Source organism: Pogona vitticeps, chromosome 6 (assembly GCF_051106095.1).
Source record: "Pogona vitticeps strain Pit_001003342236 chromosome 6, PviZW2.1, whole genome shotgun sequence".
NCBI classification, from domain to species: Eukaryota; Metazoa; Chordata; class Lepidosauria; order Squamata; family Agamidae; genus Pogona; species Pogona vitticeps.
Window position 1 is genome coordinate 10,348,021 of NC_135788.1, and position 17,161 is coordinate 10,365,181.

At 41.4% G+C, this 17,161-nt stretch overlaps 1 protein-coding gene across 3 annotated transcripts in view; it reads right to left on the minus strand.

Annotated features, from left to right (window-relative positions):
* NCAPG2 (non-SMC condensin II complex subunit G2) overlaps positions 1–17,161 on the minus strand; it is a 50,780-nt gene that overhangs the window by 21,847 nt on the left and 11,772 nt on the right. For all 3 annotated transcript variants that reach the window (XM_020779707.3, XM_020779708.3, XM_073002895.2), the window contains 8 exons: positions 16,836–16,970; positions 14,416–14,510; positions 12,314–12,383; positions 11,703–11,789; positions 10,157–10,252; positions 5,078–5,203; positions 3,673–3,852; positions 2,263–2,415 (listed from right to left, as the gene is read on the minus strand). In XM_020779707.3, the coding sequence (XP_020635366.3) occupies positions 2,263–2,415; positions 3,673–3,852; positions 5,078–5,203; positions 10,157–10,252; positions 11,703–11,789; positions 12,314–12,383; positions 14,416–14,510; positions 16,836–16,970 (942 nt within the window). The remainder of the gene's footprint in view (positions 1–2,262; positions 2,416–3,672; positions 3,853–5,077; positions 5,204–10,156; positions 10,253–11,702; positions 11,790–12,313; positions 12,384–14,415; positions 14,511–16,835; positions 16,971–17,161) is intronic.

Consider the following 17,161-nt stretch of genomic DNA (forward strand, 5'->3'; position numbering starts at 1 on the left):
ATTCCAATGGGGAACCATGTTTCGCAAGATGATGTTTTCGCAATACAGCGATTTTCACAGAATGAATTAACATCGTCTTGCAAGGCACCACTGTACCTATGCTGTACCCATCCCTTTGGCCGCTCTCCTACCAGCTGCTCTGAGACAGCACCTCCTTCTGAAATCCCTGCTCAAAACCCATGCCTGCAAAGATCACAACAGACCAATATAGCCTTGCCCTCTCAAAATGTCTGTCGGCAAACAGTTCTCTTCTAGCTTGTTACCTGCCCTCAGCTGCATCCTGTTCACAGATTTCAGATAAATTGCTTCGTGACAGGAATTATTCCTGACACTATCTCGCAGTCCTTGTGTTAAATACACAGCAGGGAACAGCAACCCTGCCCTCCCCATCTATGTGTTGCATGATCAGAATTGGGCCTTGGAGTATTATTCTGCATGTGGGGGGAGAAATAGGGAGGAGGTGAACATGACAATCAAAGGACCTCACAGGTACATTATTGGTCCTGCCACATATAGAAAGCAAGGAAACAAAACATCTGGGTCAACATCAGAAGTATCTTTAAAAAGGTACCAATATCTGATACCTCTTTCCGAGTAACATATGGCCCCATCATAAATTTACGAACAAGAAAGCACGGCCAGCATGATGCTTGAACTCTACATGACATATCTCTTCCTTCCAGTGTGAAATGTATATATTGATACTGTACAAGTGCATCTATTTAGCCTTCACTTTGGTTTAAAAAACAAATTAATTATCACATATATAACACAGCAGATGCACAAATAAGAGTTTTGGAATCCCGTGGACCAGAAAGCAAATTCAAAAGAGATGGTGATGCAAACACAGATATATCTGTGAGGAACCAGTGTTTTTTCTATACATTTTCCTTCCAGATAAACATTATAAATATATATTAAATAATATACAGTATATCAAACGACGGTACAGTAGTGGCTTGATTTACGAATGCCCCGACATATGAACATTTTGACTTACAAACAGCTCCGTTCGCAAAATTTTGCTTTGCCTTGCGAACGGAGCTTTGACTTACGAACAAAAAAAGCGGGGAAAGCAGGAAATGGACTTTGGACTGCCTGGTACTGTAACTTTAAAATGTAAAATTTGGTTTAAAAGGTGCTTGGTTTGGTTTAAAGCTGCTCGGTTTTAAAGGTGTTCTGTTTAAAAGGTGTTTGTTCCCTCCCTCCCTGCCCTTTTTTTTAAACCTAAGTCATCTTAGTTTTTTTAAAAAATTCTCCCCCTAGTGGTAGAGGATGGATTAACCGGTTTTGCATTAGTTCCTATCGGAACTAATGCTTCGACTTACAAATGGCGCCTCTACATACGAACAAAAACCAGCCGGGACGGATTAATCGGTTTTCAATGCATTCCTATGGGAAATGCTGATTTGACTTATGAACATCTGGGACGGATTAAGTTTGTAAACTGAGGCACCACTGTATTCAAGAAAGGATGTGGACATGTGGACATAAAATTACTCCCCAATGTTCTTCCAATTTCACCTGATGTCTTCAGCACATTATCATTTTTTCCAGAAATATTTTGGGATATCGCTTTTCCTCCTGCCTCTGCAACCAGGTTGGGCCTCATGAGGAGATATGGAAGTCACATACACATACCCTTGGGCCTTGGAGGGCTCTGCCTGCTCCCACGTCCTGTGTTTTTCTTTGAAAAACATTTTAAACTTTAAAAAAGGGCCCCTTCCAACCTCTAGTGACAAAAATTATTATATGGCTGATGAACGGGTTTAGGGGACAGGTCGTGCGGAAATCCAAGGAGACAAGACGGTCCAAGGATACTTTCTCTGCACATAAAATGGAGGATATTGAGATGGGAGGGGAACAGAAATCCCACTTCTACCCTACCCCTTAGCTTCATTTAGAGGCAGTTTATTTTTGGAGCTGCAAAATATCAAGACATTTCTGACTGACTCAAGGCAGGGACTCATTAATTTTCAAAATAATCATGAGATAATTGAATACCCTCTTTCAGTTGTCACTTGACCGCTGAACAATCAAGATAATTGCTAGAACGCCAAGAGAAAAAGGTGCTTAAAGTTTCTATAGACTGATTAATTTAAAATGCAACAGTAGAAAATAGTTTGCCATGAAGTGCTAATGGGTCACTTGAACCCCTTTCCTTTTAAGACTCCTCCGGTATTGATGAATGTACATTTTCAAGATTAAATTGCCTAGCTCTGTGTACCCTGTCTACAGCCTAGCAAACCTAATTTATCCTACCTTCGCAGCCTTGACAGACTTAATTTTCAGCAACATATCAACAAAAGCCACTCTAACTTTCTCTGAATTGTCATGGAGATTGTATTTCAGGGCTGGCAGAAGCTGTTCCAATAATGGGTGGCTTAGTACGTTGTCCAAAATTATAGGCAAGCACTGCAAAAGAGAACGAGAAACACCAATAAAAGGTTATCACAAGAAAACAGGGAATGCAGAACCAAAACTATTCTAATTGCTAAACACGCGTAGCTTAGAAAACGGGCCCTGGAGAATGACAAAGAGCAAGGCAATACATTTTGTTAAATCATGCTGTTTAAATGCAAAGTGGTGTGTGTTGTGCTTATAAAATTCTCTATTAATATTCTAGGAATGTACCGCTAAACTGGAACAAAGACAGCACATAGATTTTGCAGGGGCCAAACCTTCTGAAAGGCTTGGTGCAGCTATTGAAGCTTTTATTTAAGTTTAAGGTACTACTTGGTTGACATATATTTTTGCTCTGAAAAATGTGGCGACCTTTTTCTCATAATGAAGCCTGTATATTCATTGTAATCTGTTCCATAGATCCTCCACTATCTAGCAGTGATGTTTTGCAATAGCTTTTGTAGACACAATCCAAGACTTTAACGTTTCTGTCTTTAAAAGGTTATAGTACAGTACAGTATCATATAATCTGGTATACAATAGCATAGCAGACGTCAGCCAGCAGGATTTCCAAATCCCCCAACTGGCTGGGGGATGCTTGGAGTTACAGTCCAAAAAGTAGCATTTCAAAGCATTACACCTTAGAAAAATCTGGGTTTTTCCTCATGCACAGAGCCTCCATGTAAGCAAAACTCTTTCCAGAGTCATTCTGGTTCACATCAGCAGTGTGACAAGGGATGGGGCAAGACCAGCTGGTCTTTTCTAGACACATTCCTGTCCTTAGATTAGGTAAAGGTTCCCCTCGACATTTAGTCCAGTCGTGTCCGACTCTGGGGAGGGGTGTTCATCTCCGTCTCCAACCCATAGAGTTTTGTCTGAAGAGTTTCCGTGGTGACTAGACATGGAATGCTGTTAACTTCCCATTGTGGTGGTGCCTATTTATCTACTCGCATTTTGCATGCTTTCGAACCGCTAGGTTGGCGGGAGCTGGGACAAGTGATGGGGGGCTCACTCTGTTGCGTGGATTCGATCTTATGACCTTGCAGCACAGAGGCTTCTGCAGTTTAATCCGCAGCACCACCACGTCCCTTGATCTTAAATTACAGAATGACAAAATAGGATTTATAACTCAGAGAAGCGATAATAAATTATGGAGTGGGCAACTCGGAGAGCAGAGGCAGTGTCATGTATAAAGCATACAGCTTGAAAAGACAACTCATTTGTTGTTGTTGACAACTCAACACAACAGAAAATATTTTGTGCACTTACTTTAAAAACAGAGCATCGAACATCAGCTGAAGTTGTATCAAAAGCAAGATCTTCAATCAAAGTTCTTAAAAGATCAGCAAGCACAGTCGCAGGAATCATTTCCCAATATTTGAATGCTATTTTACTAACACCAAGTACTCCTGTTGAGCGGACTAGAGGCTGAGGATCCTCCAGGAGACTCTACAGAGAGGCAGAAATTATAAAAATACCCCAAAAATCTCATTATATTTCTTTGATTTCAACTGAGCAACTGAATTTCATGCTGAAAGTTTGTACATGAAATCTTCCTAAAACACAATGCATTGCATGTTTTCAGAATTATCAACTATTAAGTTTTTTTTGCCATACTTGCATTATAGCTTTACTTTGGTTTCAAAGCAAATCAACATTTTTTGTCTTGGTTTTAAATCATTTCATTATTTTACCACCTTTTTAAAGATTAGATTAGGCATCCAGTCTCGAGAGACTATGGTAACGTGCTCTGAATAGAGGACTTGGAACAGTGTCTAGTGTGGCTGAGAAGGCCAATTTGAGAGTGACAATCCCTTCCACACTGAAGACAAATACAGTGTGTCCCCTGTCCAGCTCCCTGGCTTTGCTAGTTTCAGGACTGCTTCTTGGCCTCGGCCTGCTGGACAAGGGTCTCTTCAAATTGGGAGAGGCCATGCAGCACCGCCTGCCTAGAGGCTGAACATTCGCTCAGAGGTCAAGGTTTCCCATCTGTTGAGGTCCATTCCTAAGGCCTTCAGATCCCGCTTCCAGATGCCCTTGTATCGCAGCTGTGGTCTCCCTCTGGGGCGCTTTCCCTGCACTGATTCTCCATACAGGAGACCTTTTGGAATCCGACCATCAGCCATTCTCACGACGTGCCCAAGCCAACATAGATGTCGCTGTTTCAGTAATGTATATATGCTAAAAATTCCAGCTCTTTCTAGGACTACTCTACAGTGGGCCCTCGACTTACAAACAGCCCTAGTTACGAACATTTCGGGTTACGACCCCGATCTCATCGCAAGTAGTAAACCCTACTTGCGAACGCAGATCGGATTACGAACCCAAAAGGCAGGGAGAAAGGGCGGGAAATTCAAATTTCCTGCCCTTCCTCCCTGCCTTTGGAGCTTTCAAAAGGCTTCCTCCGACATCGGAGGAAGCCTTCTGAAACCTCTGAAGCCAAAAAAGCAGGGAGAAAGCGCGGGAAGTTCCAAATTCCTGTGCTTTCTCCCTGCCTTTTTGGCTTCAGAAGCATTCCCTTCTTCTTGCGTTATTCCTAGGACTCTACAGCTCACCCAAGGCCACATAGGCTGGCTCTATTCGCAAGAGGCATAGTGGGGAACAGAATTCTCAACCTCAGGCTTATCTAAACCACTGAGCCGTCCAGTCAGGCCAGAACACGCAAGACACTTACAAAAAGTTCATCAAATTGCCTTTGAATTTCATTGTCTGTGTCTTCTCTGTTAAAAGATGGATCCAGAATGGGAAAGGCATCAACAAACAGCAGAGCCGCGTTTGATCGAACTTCCGAGTTTGTGGCCTGTTAGTGTGAAGAGGAAGTGTCGGACAGGTTAGTTAAACAAAGAGCTCACTTTCAAATTAATAAGCAATCAGGCAAGAACAGAGAAAGAAATCAAGGCCTCTAACAGCTCTGCTAAGAAGCCATACCCACTGGGCTTCTGTTGCAGTCAAAATCGTATCCATTTGGCGGCAACAGAGGGAGAGAGCCAAAGCAAGTCCAATCTATCAGTTCAGCCAAGAGACTGGCGTTTTCTGGTTGCTCCTTGCTTTGAACAACGCCTTTTCCAGCTCATTATGATAAAAACTTTGTAACTACAAGCGAGTTCAGAATCTAATTGTTTTCTTTTCTTCCCTCTTGATATTGCATCTTTTCAGCTGTAAGCATGAATGCAACAGCTGTACAATCATTTGAGCCATGAAAGCCTTCGCTATAAACGTTTTCTGGCGGAAGAGGAAAAGTTAAACTGTAATACTCAGTGCTCATGTTTAGAGATGGACACAAATTTCAGTTTGGAAGTTTGTGCCTGTTCGCATGCATGGCACCACAGGTGCCACGTGTTTCATTGCCCCACTTGGATCCCCCACTCACCAGCCTGTGCATGCTCCCCTCCTCCTCCTCCTCTTTGGCTGTTCAGCCAGGCTTCCGTGTCCTGCTTACCGTATTTGCCGGCATATAAGATGACTTTTTCCCCTGAAAAACACGCCTCCAAGTGGGGGGTCGTCTTATATGCCGGGTGCACTTCCAGCAAACCCTCGCTCTCTCTCAGCGAAGTCACTTACCTGGTAGTAAGACCAAGTAGACCGAGCCCCGCTCCTCCTTGGTAGCCTTGGAACAGCCAGACTCCAGCACCGAATAGCTGACCATCAGGAAGCAGCAGAGAGGCGGCAGCCATTTTGAGATGCGACCACATGGCTGCTGCCTCTCAAAATGGCTGCCGCCTCTCCAAAATGGCTGCCACCAGCAAACTCTCGCTTTCTCCCAGCAAAAGGATCCAAAAGCGGCAAAACAAACTCTCCCCATGATGCGGCCAAAGGAGAATCACGCATGCGGAAGAGGGGGTAGTCTTACATGGCAAGTATATAACAAACTCTACATTTTGAGTGGAAATGTTGGGGGGGGGTCGTCTTATACGCCCAGTAGTCTTATACGCCGGCAAATACGGTACTTGGCTGGCTGCCCACTCAGACAGGGAATAAGGATAGGCAAACCCATGCTCTTGCCAGAGATTGGTCGAAGAGAAGGAGAGGAGAAGCATGCTCCAACTGGTGAATGGGTCATTGGCTGGGCAGGCAGGGGAACCAGCACGAACCTCCGACCCATAAGAAATAGTAGGTAACGAATTATTGGTATGAAAAAAAAAGCCTAGGCACATAGAATGCTAAACAAACATAGAAGTCTCAAAATCATTTATTTATTATTCTTTCTCCCAGAAACAGGGATCCAAAAAAGCTTATGGTGCAGGTTTGTTTTTTAAAACTACAACAATGTAACAGAAATGAAGCATTTAATGATATGAAGCAGAGATGTGTTTCAACTACAGTGGTGCCTCACTTAGCGATGTTAATCCGTTCCAGAAAAAACATCGCTAAGTGATTTAATCGCTAAGCGATATTAAAAAGCCCACAGGAACGTATTAAAACGCGTTTAATACGTTCCTATGGGCTAAAAACATACCTTAAAGCAAAATTCCTCCATAGCGGCGGCCATTTTGGCTGCCTCTAAAGCGAGGCAAAACAGCGGTGGCCATTTTGTTTTTGCAGCGGCCATTTTGGAACCGCCGATCAGCTGTTTAAAAAAGTTGGCTTTGCAATGATCGCTTCCCCGTGATCATCGCAAAGCGAATTTTAGCCATAGGGGCCATCGCTAAGGGATCACTCCAGCGACGGCCAAAAGCCCATCGCAAAGCGATTTCATTGCTCAACGGAGCGATTGCTAAGCGAGGCACCACTGTATTGAAATTATCCAGAATCTGAAGTAAAACAGGTATTTCTTATTTCTATACTTATCTGAAGTGAAAAAAGAAGACCAAAGTGGCACTTGAATTGATTTAGGGCTTTCTGAAGCACCAGATATTTCTTCAGTGCTCCAATTTTAAAAGCTGGGGGGGGGGCGGAATTAGAAAAACAAAACATTTGGCACCAGCAGAGTCTCACTTGGAAAACAAAAGAAGTACTTCAACAGAACCAGGAAATTCAGACGAAAAGGAGATTCAGATTTAAAGCCCAAGCTCTCTTGGAAACCCAAGCATGGAGTTTTCAAGAAAGAACGGAGAACTCGACCAGAAAAAGTACTACACAATTGCCTCAAAATAAATTCCAGAGAACACAATGGGGCTTAACTCTGAGTAGACATGTATAGGACTGCATTGTAAAATTAATAATAGAGAAATCTATTGCCTTCTTGTATCACTCAGGTTCTCAGTGTATTACAAAAAGAACTGCTAGGTTTAAAAAGATGAATTCTATAATCAAGCAATCCATCTTCTATACTAAAAAAAGTCCAATTCTACCCACTGAGTAAATTAAGCACAAATTTAATTTTACTCTTTTGCATATTTTATCACAGTTCCTGGCATTAATGTTCACCACTAATAGAAACAGAAATATTAATTTAGACCTCCTTATCTTGAATTTCAGAAGGCACTGGCCACATACTTTAAACAGTATCTCCTCAGCTACAGCAGACACTTGATTTTACTTTTCTCAACTAAGAAAGCAGAAAATATTTAAAACAATGACAGAATATCTAAAAAGCGACATTCTGTGATTTCACTACATTTCAAAACCAAGGCACAAACAGCTCAGAATAAAATATATTTTATGAACAAACATCAAAGCATCCCTTTTAAAAATGAACAAAGATGTGACTATTTTGAAAGTAAGGCTTGATGCCGAGAGACCAGATAACTTCACTTCAGATAAGGCCGCCAATCATAAATTTTCACAGGGCAGAAAGGAGGCCTACGTATACAATTGCTTTATAATCTCTTAACCTGGTAAACCGTCAGAAAGCTTATTATAAGTACCTCTTCCGTGTAACGTCAAGCTACTGGGTGACAAGACTTACAATGATCAAAGAACTACAAATTGAGAGATTCACAGTAGGAAAAGGGGATAGCAGGACTGTGCAATGTATTCTAAACACGGTTCCTCACTGAGCTGAAGAACTATCAGCGGAATTAGGTTGTCATCAAAGCTACAGAAGTTGGCCTCTGAACAATTATGGAAGCCGTCGCCACCTATCACCTTGACCTCAGTCAAAAGCTACTACAGACCCACATCCAGATAAATCACTAATGAATAAGAAACAAACAAAAATGTCCAGACTCAGGATGGCATTAAGAGAATCAAAATATATTTTACGCTAAGGTGAGAGTTCATTGGGAAAAACAAGTGGTTTAATTCAACATAGCTTTCTTTGCTGCTTAATATAACACATTTTGCTCATTAGACAATGATTATTTTGACTTATATAACCAGTAATAGAAAATAAAGACAATGAACTCATGTCCCTCCTGCTCTAGTGGCAGTCAACCCAACATATTTGTCCAGCAATGAATTTAAATCTTTTGTTTCTAAAATAACACAAATTGCTCGGGGGAGCTTACATCAGTGATAACTAAGGCATATAATAAAATGATAAAAACATACTAAAATATTGGAACAAGCTCTTATAACCCAACTAGTCAAATTAAAAAAAAAACACATTTCACTTCAGTCATTGGGATTGGACAGAAAGATTTAGGAGGAAATAGGCTTTCATATAGTCTGAACCAGACATGGGATATTCATTTCATCTCCCAGGGGAGACAAATACGAATATCAGCACTACAAGTGCCTGAGTTGTTTGGACCCTCCCCCCGAGACCTGTTGGGTCCACTTACCGCTCAACACACGGCGTGCATGACCATCATCCTTCGCATCGTGTCAATCGCGGAAGCAGCCCGGACGGCACTTCCCCACCTCCCTGCACAGCTGACCACTCCGGAGAGGAGGCAAGCTGAGGAGTCTCCCCACTCGATGGCCAAGTGGTCAGCAGCACAGGGAGGCGGAGGAAGCGTCAACCAGGCTGCTTCCGCGATTGGCACGATTGTGAACAATGACAGCCGCAGGCACCAGACAGCAAACAGTAAGTTGGATCGGATGGTTCTGAGGGGAGGGCCCAAACAGCCCAGACAAATATGAACATATCATATCTAATCTGAACCTGAAACACCTAGGATTTTCAACCACCATGAGTTAAGACTGAAAGAAACTGGTGACTATTGTAAAATGGATGTGCTACTTACTCTCCCTCACAGGAACAGCACGACCACACTTTTTGCCACACTCTGGCCCAACTGAAATTTCCACAGACTTCTCAAAGGCAGGCCAATGTCAAGTACAGTGGTGCCTTGCAAGACGATTTTAATTTGTTCTGCGAAAATCATCGTCTTGTGAAAAAAATCATCTTGCAAGGTTCCCTATGCAACGGTCTCAAAAAAAAAACCAGTCTTGCGAAGCACGGTCATAGAAAAAAAAGTCTTGCAAGGCACCATAGTGATCGCAAAAACCAATCGCCTTGTGGGTTTTTCATCCTGCGAGGCAATCGTCTAGCGAGGCACCACTGTACATTACAATAATCCAACCAACTTGCGACTAAAACATTATCACTACAACCATCTCTCAAAGAACAATACTGTACGTGTGTAGACCCCTGTGATGGAACTAAAATGAAGAAGGACTGGAGCATTCCTGTTAATGACAGTGACACACACAGTACAACATTATGTTGCACTTCCCTCCTGTAAGGAGTGCTGTTCCCCTCATGTGACTGCACACACCTGAGTGCAAAAGACAGTCTTACAAGAAGCCTGGCTTTACACATTTCCTTCGAAAACCAGTAATTTAGTTTTGAAAATAACATGAATGCAAATAAACAAAAACAAAACAAGAAGATCTGAACAAAATGTGGCATTTTAGATTGAATTACCTTTAAGGCTCTCCAAAGAATGGGTTGATAAAGTCTGAAAAGCACTTCTTCAACTCCCTGGCGGCATTTATTTTGTTTATGGAAATAGCTCAGCAACTGACAAAACAAAAAGCAATGACAGGAGGTAATTTCACACACTGTTTGAGAAATGCAACCTATTTTATCAAATTATTAGCTTTTGTAAAAATTTTAAGAACAAAGCGAAATTAAGTTTGTACACGTTTTAGAAGGTGCTCTTACGAATCCAAGCATTTAAAACAGGTTTCAAACATTTTAAGACACTTTAAAAATAGCGAAAACAGACCTGTCAAAAGCTATTTTTAAAGTGTCTTAAAATGTTTGAAACTTGTTTTAAATGCTTGGATTCGTTAGAGCACCTTTTAAAACGTGTGCAAACTTAATTTCGCTTTGTTCTGACTCTTCGTTAATTTTTGGTGAATTTTTTTCCCCATTGAAATGCATTGAACCCAATTTTGACAGCTGTCAAACCTGCAGTTCAATGCTTTCCAATGGGGGGGGGTAAAATTCACCAAAAATTAACGAAGACTCAGAAACTGTTTTAAATGCTTGGATTCGTTAAAGCACCTTCTAAAACGTGTGCAAACTTAATTTGGCTTTGTTCTGAGTCTTCGTTAATTTTTGGTGAATTTCCCCCCCCCCCCCCAATTGGAAAGCATTGAACTGCAGGTTTGACTGCAGGTTTGCCCGCTCAAGGTCAGCAACCACACTATCTGGGTTGTCCGGGACATCTAGATGTTTCTGGTATAATTCCTCTGAGTATTCTTGCCACCTCTTCTTGATGTCTTCTGCTTCTGTTAGGTTCCTCCCATTTTTGTCCTTTATCATGTCCATCTTTGCACAAAATGTTCCTTTAATATCTCCAATTTTCTTGAACAGATCTCTGGTTTTTCCCTTTCTATTTCCTCTATTTCTTTTCATCCATAGTTCTTCAGCCACTCTGTCCACCAAATCTAGTTCCTTAATTTTGTTCTTCACTTCCACTGTGTATTTATAAGGGATTTGAGGAATACACAGGTTCAAATCTTTACAAAATCAGGAAACACATGAGCAACCCTGGCTAACTGCAGCGTTGACCTGACATGTCTTACTGTGTTATTATTAGGACCAAAGATGATAAAACCATGCACAATGTATTGGGTCCTTCAGGGGGGGAAAGGCAGGATATCAATGTAGATAATAAAAAACATCCTAGTTAGCTTTTGCATTCCTCAATATGTAGATCAGTATTTGTAAAGCAGCATATCCTTAAGGCAGCTGGTTAACTACTACCAATTTTCTGATATATAACTGCTAGAATGAAAAACAGAATATGGAGCTTTCTTTTGCAGGTGAAGTCCAACTAAATCTCTGTTCTTGTATGCTGAGCGTGGGCTCCAGAGGTTACTAAGAAACTTCAGCCACATACGAATTTGCAGGGAGTTTTCATTACACAACAAGGTAGGCGATCATGAGAACTAGAACTCTGAAAATCACTGCTTAAACAATGTTCAACGTAACTCTCGCATTTAAACAACACTCAACCTGCCTCTCGCACTTTGGGGTGTAGTGGAGAGTTTCTTGGCAGGTGAATTGCATGATGCATGAAATCTTGAATGCAGCTGTGTTCAATCATCTGAAATAAGAACAATCCCAGTTAATGCATAAAATACACAAAAGCATATCCATTAATATACAAAATCAGATGCACACAATTCCCTTACTGAAGCAACTACATTGCATTTCAATTTGTTTTAAGGCCTAGTTCAACAGCCTTTAATTAGCAAGAACCTCTTGCTATGCAGATGTTGTAGAACAAGCAGTGATTCCGTAAAGTATTTCTCTAGAAAGAACGGCCATCTGGCCACTGTACATAACACATCCACATACCACTTCTACATACTAGGATCAGTCTTGGCAGATATTTAAGATTTATATTTGTGCATAAATTTCCAAAGCAAGACTTTCGGCACAACAAAGAAGTCTCTAGATACCCAGCTGTGATATGTATACATCCAGTTGCCTCTGCAGGCATACTGATGACAAGATTTAAAGTGTCGATACAGCTGAGAGTAAAGACAAGTAAACTGCTGCTGCTGCTGCTGTTGTTTTAATTAATCCTGAAAGGGAAAAAATGGCAGCAACTGTGAAATAATATACCTCCAGTATCTCCCCTGAAGCTTTTTTCCAGGCTCTGAAATAAATTTCAGCAATATGTGTCATCAGGGACCTGTGTTTGTAAATGAAGAAACAGAGGTGGTGAACAGGCTCCCTAAATTGAATGTATACGTAATTCTTTAGCTTTAAGCAGTACCCAGGCATTTTGAACTGTCCCACAACATTAAAACGGTAGCAGTTTTCGGTTCGGAAAATGAGAACATTCAGCTTAAATCTCAGCCCCCCCCCCCCCAGTTTTCCACTGACTCTCAACATGAAGATTTTACTTAAGTATTGCAGCTAATAGATATTCAAGCTTATGTCTCTGTGAGCTTCTATGATCCCAAGTTCCTTTTCTTGCATAATAACAGCCAAGTGGAGGAGGACCTTTATTAAGAGTAATTTGACTCGTTATGGTTCCTTTTGATGTAATCTTACAAAAGAACTTGAGAGCCACATCTTTTTCTGCTACCTCCAACGTTCAACTCAGTTAGCCCCAGATTGGCCATTCTAATAAGTCCAAATAGGCAAGGGAACAGATATCATCATGCATCTCAACGATCCACAGAATTTCTTCCAGCTCTGCAGTTCTAAGATTATTATTCTTATTATAATGAAATGAAGGCAGCCGATCTATACAGATCTGAAACAAATACACTAGAGGAGATGCAATCATTTAGTTTAGTCATTTGGTGACTGCACCACAGTATTACCTACCAATCTATACCACAAGAGGGAAAATGCAAGCACACACACACATACACACACACACACACGAAACAGGAAGGAGTGGATTTGGGTTGAAGATCCCTGGATGGGGAAGATAGAAAAGCTGAGAGTCCCTAAAGAAGAGGCGGATGCCCGGAGGAGGAGAGAGCTCAACCCCAAACCATCATACTGGGGTGAAAGGGAGACAAAGGAGTGGTGGAGGAAGTTAAGGGAGGAGAGAGAAAGGGTGGAAAGAGGACGCTGGGAGAGATTGGAATGGAGGACATGGGAGACTCTACAGAGGAGATTCCTGGAACCCCATGGCAGACGGGGGAACCTGCCCGGGAGTGTGACTGGGTGGACCTTCGAGAGGAGGACACCATCCCCTTGTTGGAAAGACAGAAGGGACTGTTATTAAACCCCGATATCCCACCAGAATGGCCGGGACCCTGGAACGGACAGGATAGAACCACCACCCCTAGCGGATCTGTTGTCAAAAGGGGAAAACGTTTGGAATAAGTTTGTAGATACTGGACTCTTGTTAAACAGCCCAATAACTGTTACCCCTGTTTCCAAACCCAAGAGATCTGGCAAGTTATTTTTTTTAAAAAGAAGGAGCTAACCTCGGAACCCTCACAGAAACAAAGCAGCATCTTAAATAACAGGATCAACAACTGATAGTGACTACATCACACAAAATTGTAAATCAGAACTTTGGACTACTGCTTCCAATCAAGATCACTGTTTCCTGCATTGCTTATTCCCTAGAATACAGTGGGGTCTTGACTTGAGAACTTAATCCGTATTGGAAGGCAGTTCTCAAGTCAAAAAGTCTGTAAGTCAAGTCTCCATTGACCTACAGTGCACTGAAAACTGATTAATCCTGTAACAGGCTGTTTTTGTTCCATTTTGGGTTTTTTCTGGCCTGTAAGTCAAATCTCAGTCTGCAAGTCAAACTTAAATTTTGCAGCCAGAGAAGTCTGTAACTCAAAAAGTTTGTAAGTCAAGCCATCTGTAAGTCAAGGGTCCACTGTAGCTCTGGTAGCCAAGATCTGGGAAGGGTTCGCATTATATCCAAATTGGAACTCTTGATTTGCTTCTCTCCTAATAAACAAGAGCCTGAAGCCAGGGTCTTTGGCTGATTCTTAACTTGTTTTGGGTTAGGAGAAAAAAGGTTTTTTCTTCTTGATAAAGTACTGGTTCCTGAAGCCACTTCTACTGGCAAAGGAAGAGAAATAGGAGAGACTGACAAGCATTCGTCCTCATACTTGCCCATGAACAATAAAGAAGTCTTTAGAATACTATGTTTTCATTTTGTGTAACTGCAACCAGTCGCAAGTGCCTTAAGTAACATGGATCTATGGAAACACCACAACTGATTTTTAAGTGAAACATACCTAGGAAAACATTGCAATTGATTTTTAACAGTGCCATGTATCATTTTAATGAAGTTGACATTCCATGTGAAAAGAAAACTCAGGAATCTTCTCCCCTAGAAAAGAAGGCAGACAAAATAATGTTACTCTGGAAGGAGTCATATATCAATTTTAAAAACTGCAGCTAACAGTGCATGCACTAATGCTACACTCAATTTTTTTTTCTGAAATTTAAGCTCTCCAACACACACTTATGGTACCTTACTAAAGACTTGTTACAGCAACATTACCTAATTACAACAAACTTTAGAAGAAACAGTACACAAGAAGTCTTAGGAAAACTAAATAAATAATTACTAGAATTCCAAATAGACAAGTAGACTTCATGGGCTCCATGATCACTGCAGATGGTGACAACAGCCACGAAATTAAAGGACGCCTGCTTCTTCGGAAGAAAGCGATGACAAACCTAGAGAGCATCTTAAAAAGCAGAGACATCACCTTGCCGACAAAGGTCTGCATAGTCAAAGCTATGGTTTTTCCACTAGTGATGTATGGAAGTGAGAGCTGGACCATAAAGAAGAACTGATGCTTTTGAACTGTGGTGCTGGAGGAGACTCTTGAGAGTCCCTCAGACTGCAAAGAGAACAAACTTATCCATTTTGAAGGAAATCAACCCTGAGTGCTCACTGGAAGGGCAGTCCTGAAGCTGAGGCTCCAATACTTTGGCCACCTCACGAGAAGAAAAGACTCCCTGGAAAAGACCCTGATGTTGGGAAAGTGTGAAGGCAAGGGGAGAAGGGGACGACAGAGGACGAGATGGTTGGACAGTGTCATCAAAGCAACCAACATGAATCTGACCCAACTCCGGGAGGCAGTGGAAGACAGGAGGGCCTGGCGTGCTCTGGTCCATGGGATCACGAAGAGTTAGACACGACTTATCTATTTGTATGCCATTTGACTTCCAAATGGCAGACAAATAAGTAGATCTTAACCAAAGAACTGAGAATGCATGAGTGTTATCTTGTATGCATCACATTCCTAGCAGTGTTCAGAGCTTGTGAAAAGGCTCAGCGTTGCTATGTTCCTCCTTCCCCACCTGTTGAGAAGTTGGGATATGAAAAATGGGAACTATGAATGTTTATTTATTTGACTTGTGTTTGTAAAGCGTTTGATACGGATAAAGGTTTATAAGGTGCTTCATCTGGGCAAATGATTGTAAAATGTTTGCTTTTGCCTGGAATTCAGGGCAAGAGCATCTTCAAGAGGTTCTTCGAAATGCAGACCAAACCTCAGTTTACTGACCTCGAGGCAAACAAGGTAACAAAGAGGGAGAAAAGTCACCCAGAAGAATAATTAATTACCTGTCTTTGTCAAAGAAAAATGATGGGAAGTGGATTAAAATCTCAGTGACAGCTGCAGACTGGCAGCCTGAAGCTGTACTATATACAAGGAAGTTGTTAGAGTATTGTGAAGGAGAAAGTAAGCTGAGCTGACAGGGATATAAGGTAACTGAGCTTCACACACTTTCCCCACTGCAGGGTTTTACTTTAGGGTGGAAGTGTTCAGCAGTAAGGTACTCAGAGTAGGGTAGCTTGAGATTTTTGTTATTTTTCTAAGACTTATGACAATCCATGTCTTAAGTCCAAAACCTGAACATTCCTGTGTTCTTTACAGTACAAGCTTCTGTGAATTACCTACATATCAAAGACACTATCATCACAAAGTTTAACACCCATTGACTCACACCAACCAACCACAGTCTCCATATTTTGATATCTATACTTTGATGTCATGTATAAATGTTTGCCATGTTGTATCTCCTTCAGTTAGGTCTGGTGAAGTGGACTTGTCCACAAAAGCTCACATTAAAAAAATATAAACGTTAGACTTTAAGGTGCCCCCACATTTTTGCCCTTTTTTTTTTCATTTATAGCCTTTCACCTATAACATTTCCGCCGATTTTACATTTTACCTTCTATTCTTTTGCTTTGTTCTTCTTTATTTCTTCTTTTTTTAAAAAAAAAAAGACATAAAATTTTTCCTTGCCTTGGAATAATTTTAGAACACAAAGGGCAGGCAAAGGCCCTAAGCCCTTGCCACTTGGGTACCTGCTGAGCATTTTTGTGGGCTTCACTTATTAGTCCTGTTCAACGAGTTTATAGGTTTTGGGGGGTGGGTGGGTTTGGAAATGAAAAGAGAAAAGAAAAGCGAGCCTCCCTTTGGGTGTCTGGTAGATCCCCCCTCTCTAGTTACTTCCTCATGTTTCCTTCAGCCGCAGGGAAAAAGGCTGAGGTGTTAGGAGACTACCTGACTCAAAGCTCCAAAGAAGCAGAGTTTGTGACACCACCCTTTAAGGTTTCCTTTGGTTTAGTTTTGAATACATCCACTTCCACCCAATAATTTCAACATCACAAGGCATTTTAAAAAAGTAATCTTACCTCTTCTTTTTTAATATGGGCAACACTCATGAAGCACCGAAGCAACAAATCTTTCACTTCATTACTCTCTTCCAAATCGTAATCAAAACACAACAAAGCCCGATGAAGATGCCATAAACGGATTATATCTGCTCCCTGAAGGAGGCAAGCGGTTATGTTTTTGTAAGGATTAGGCAGGCAACAAAAATCTGAGAAATCCAGATCAATCAATGTTTCTCTTGTTATATGCCATCAAGTCACTTCCGAATGATGGTAAGACTTCATCTAAAAGGGCGGGATAGAAATCTAATAAAAAAATAAAAATAAATAAATAAAATAAACAGGGC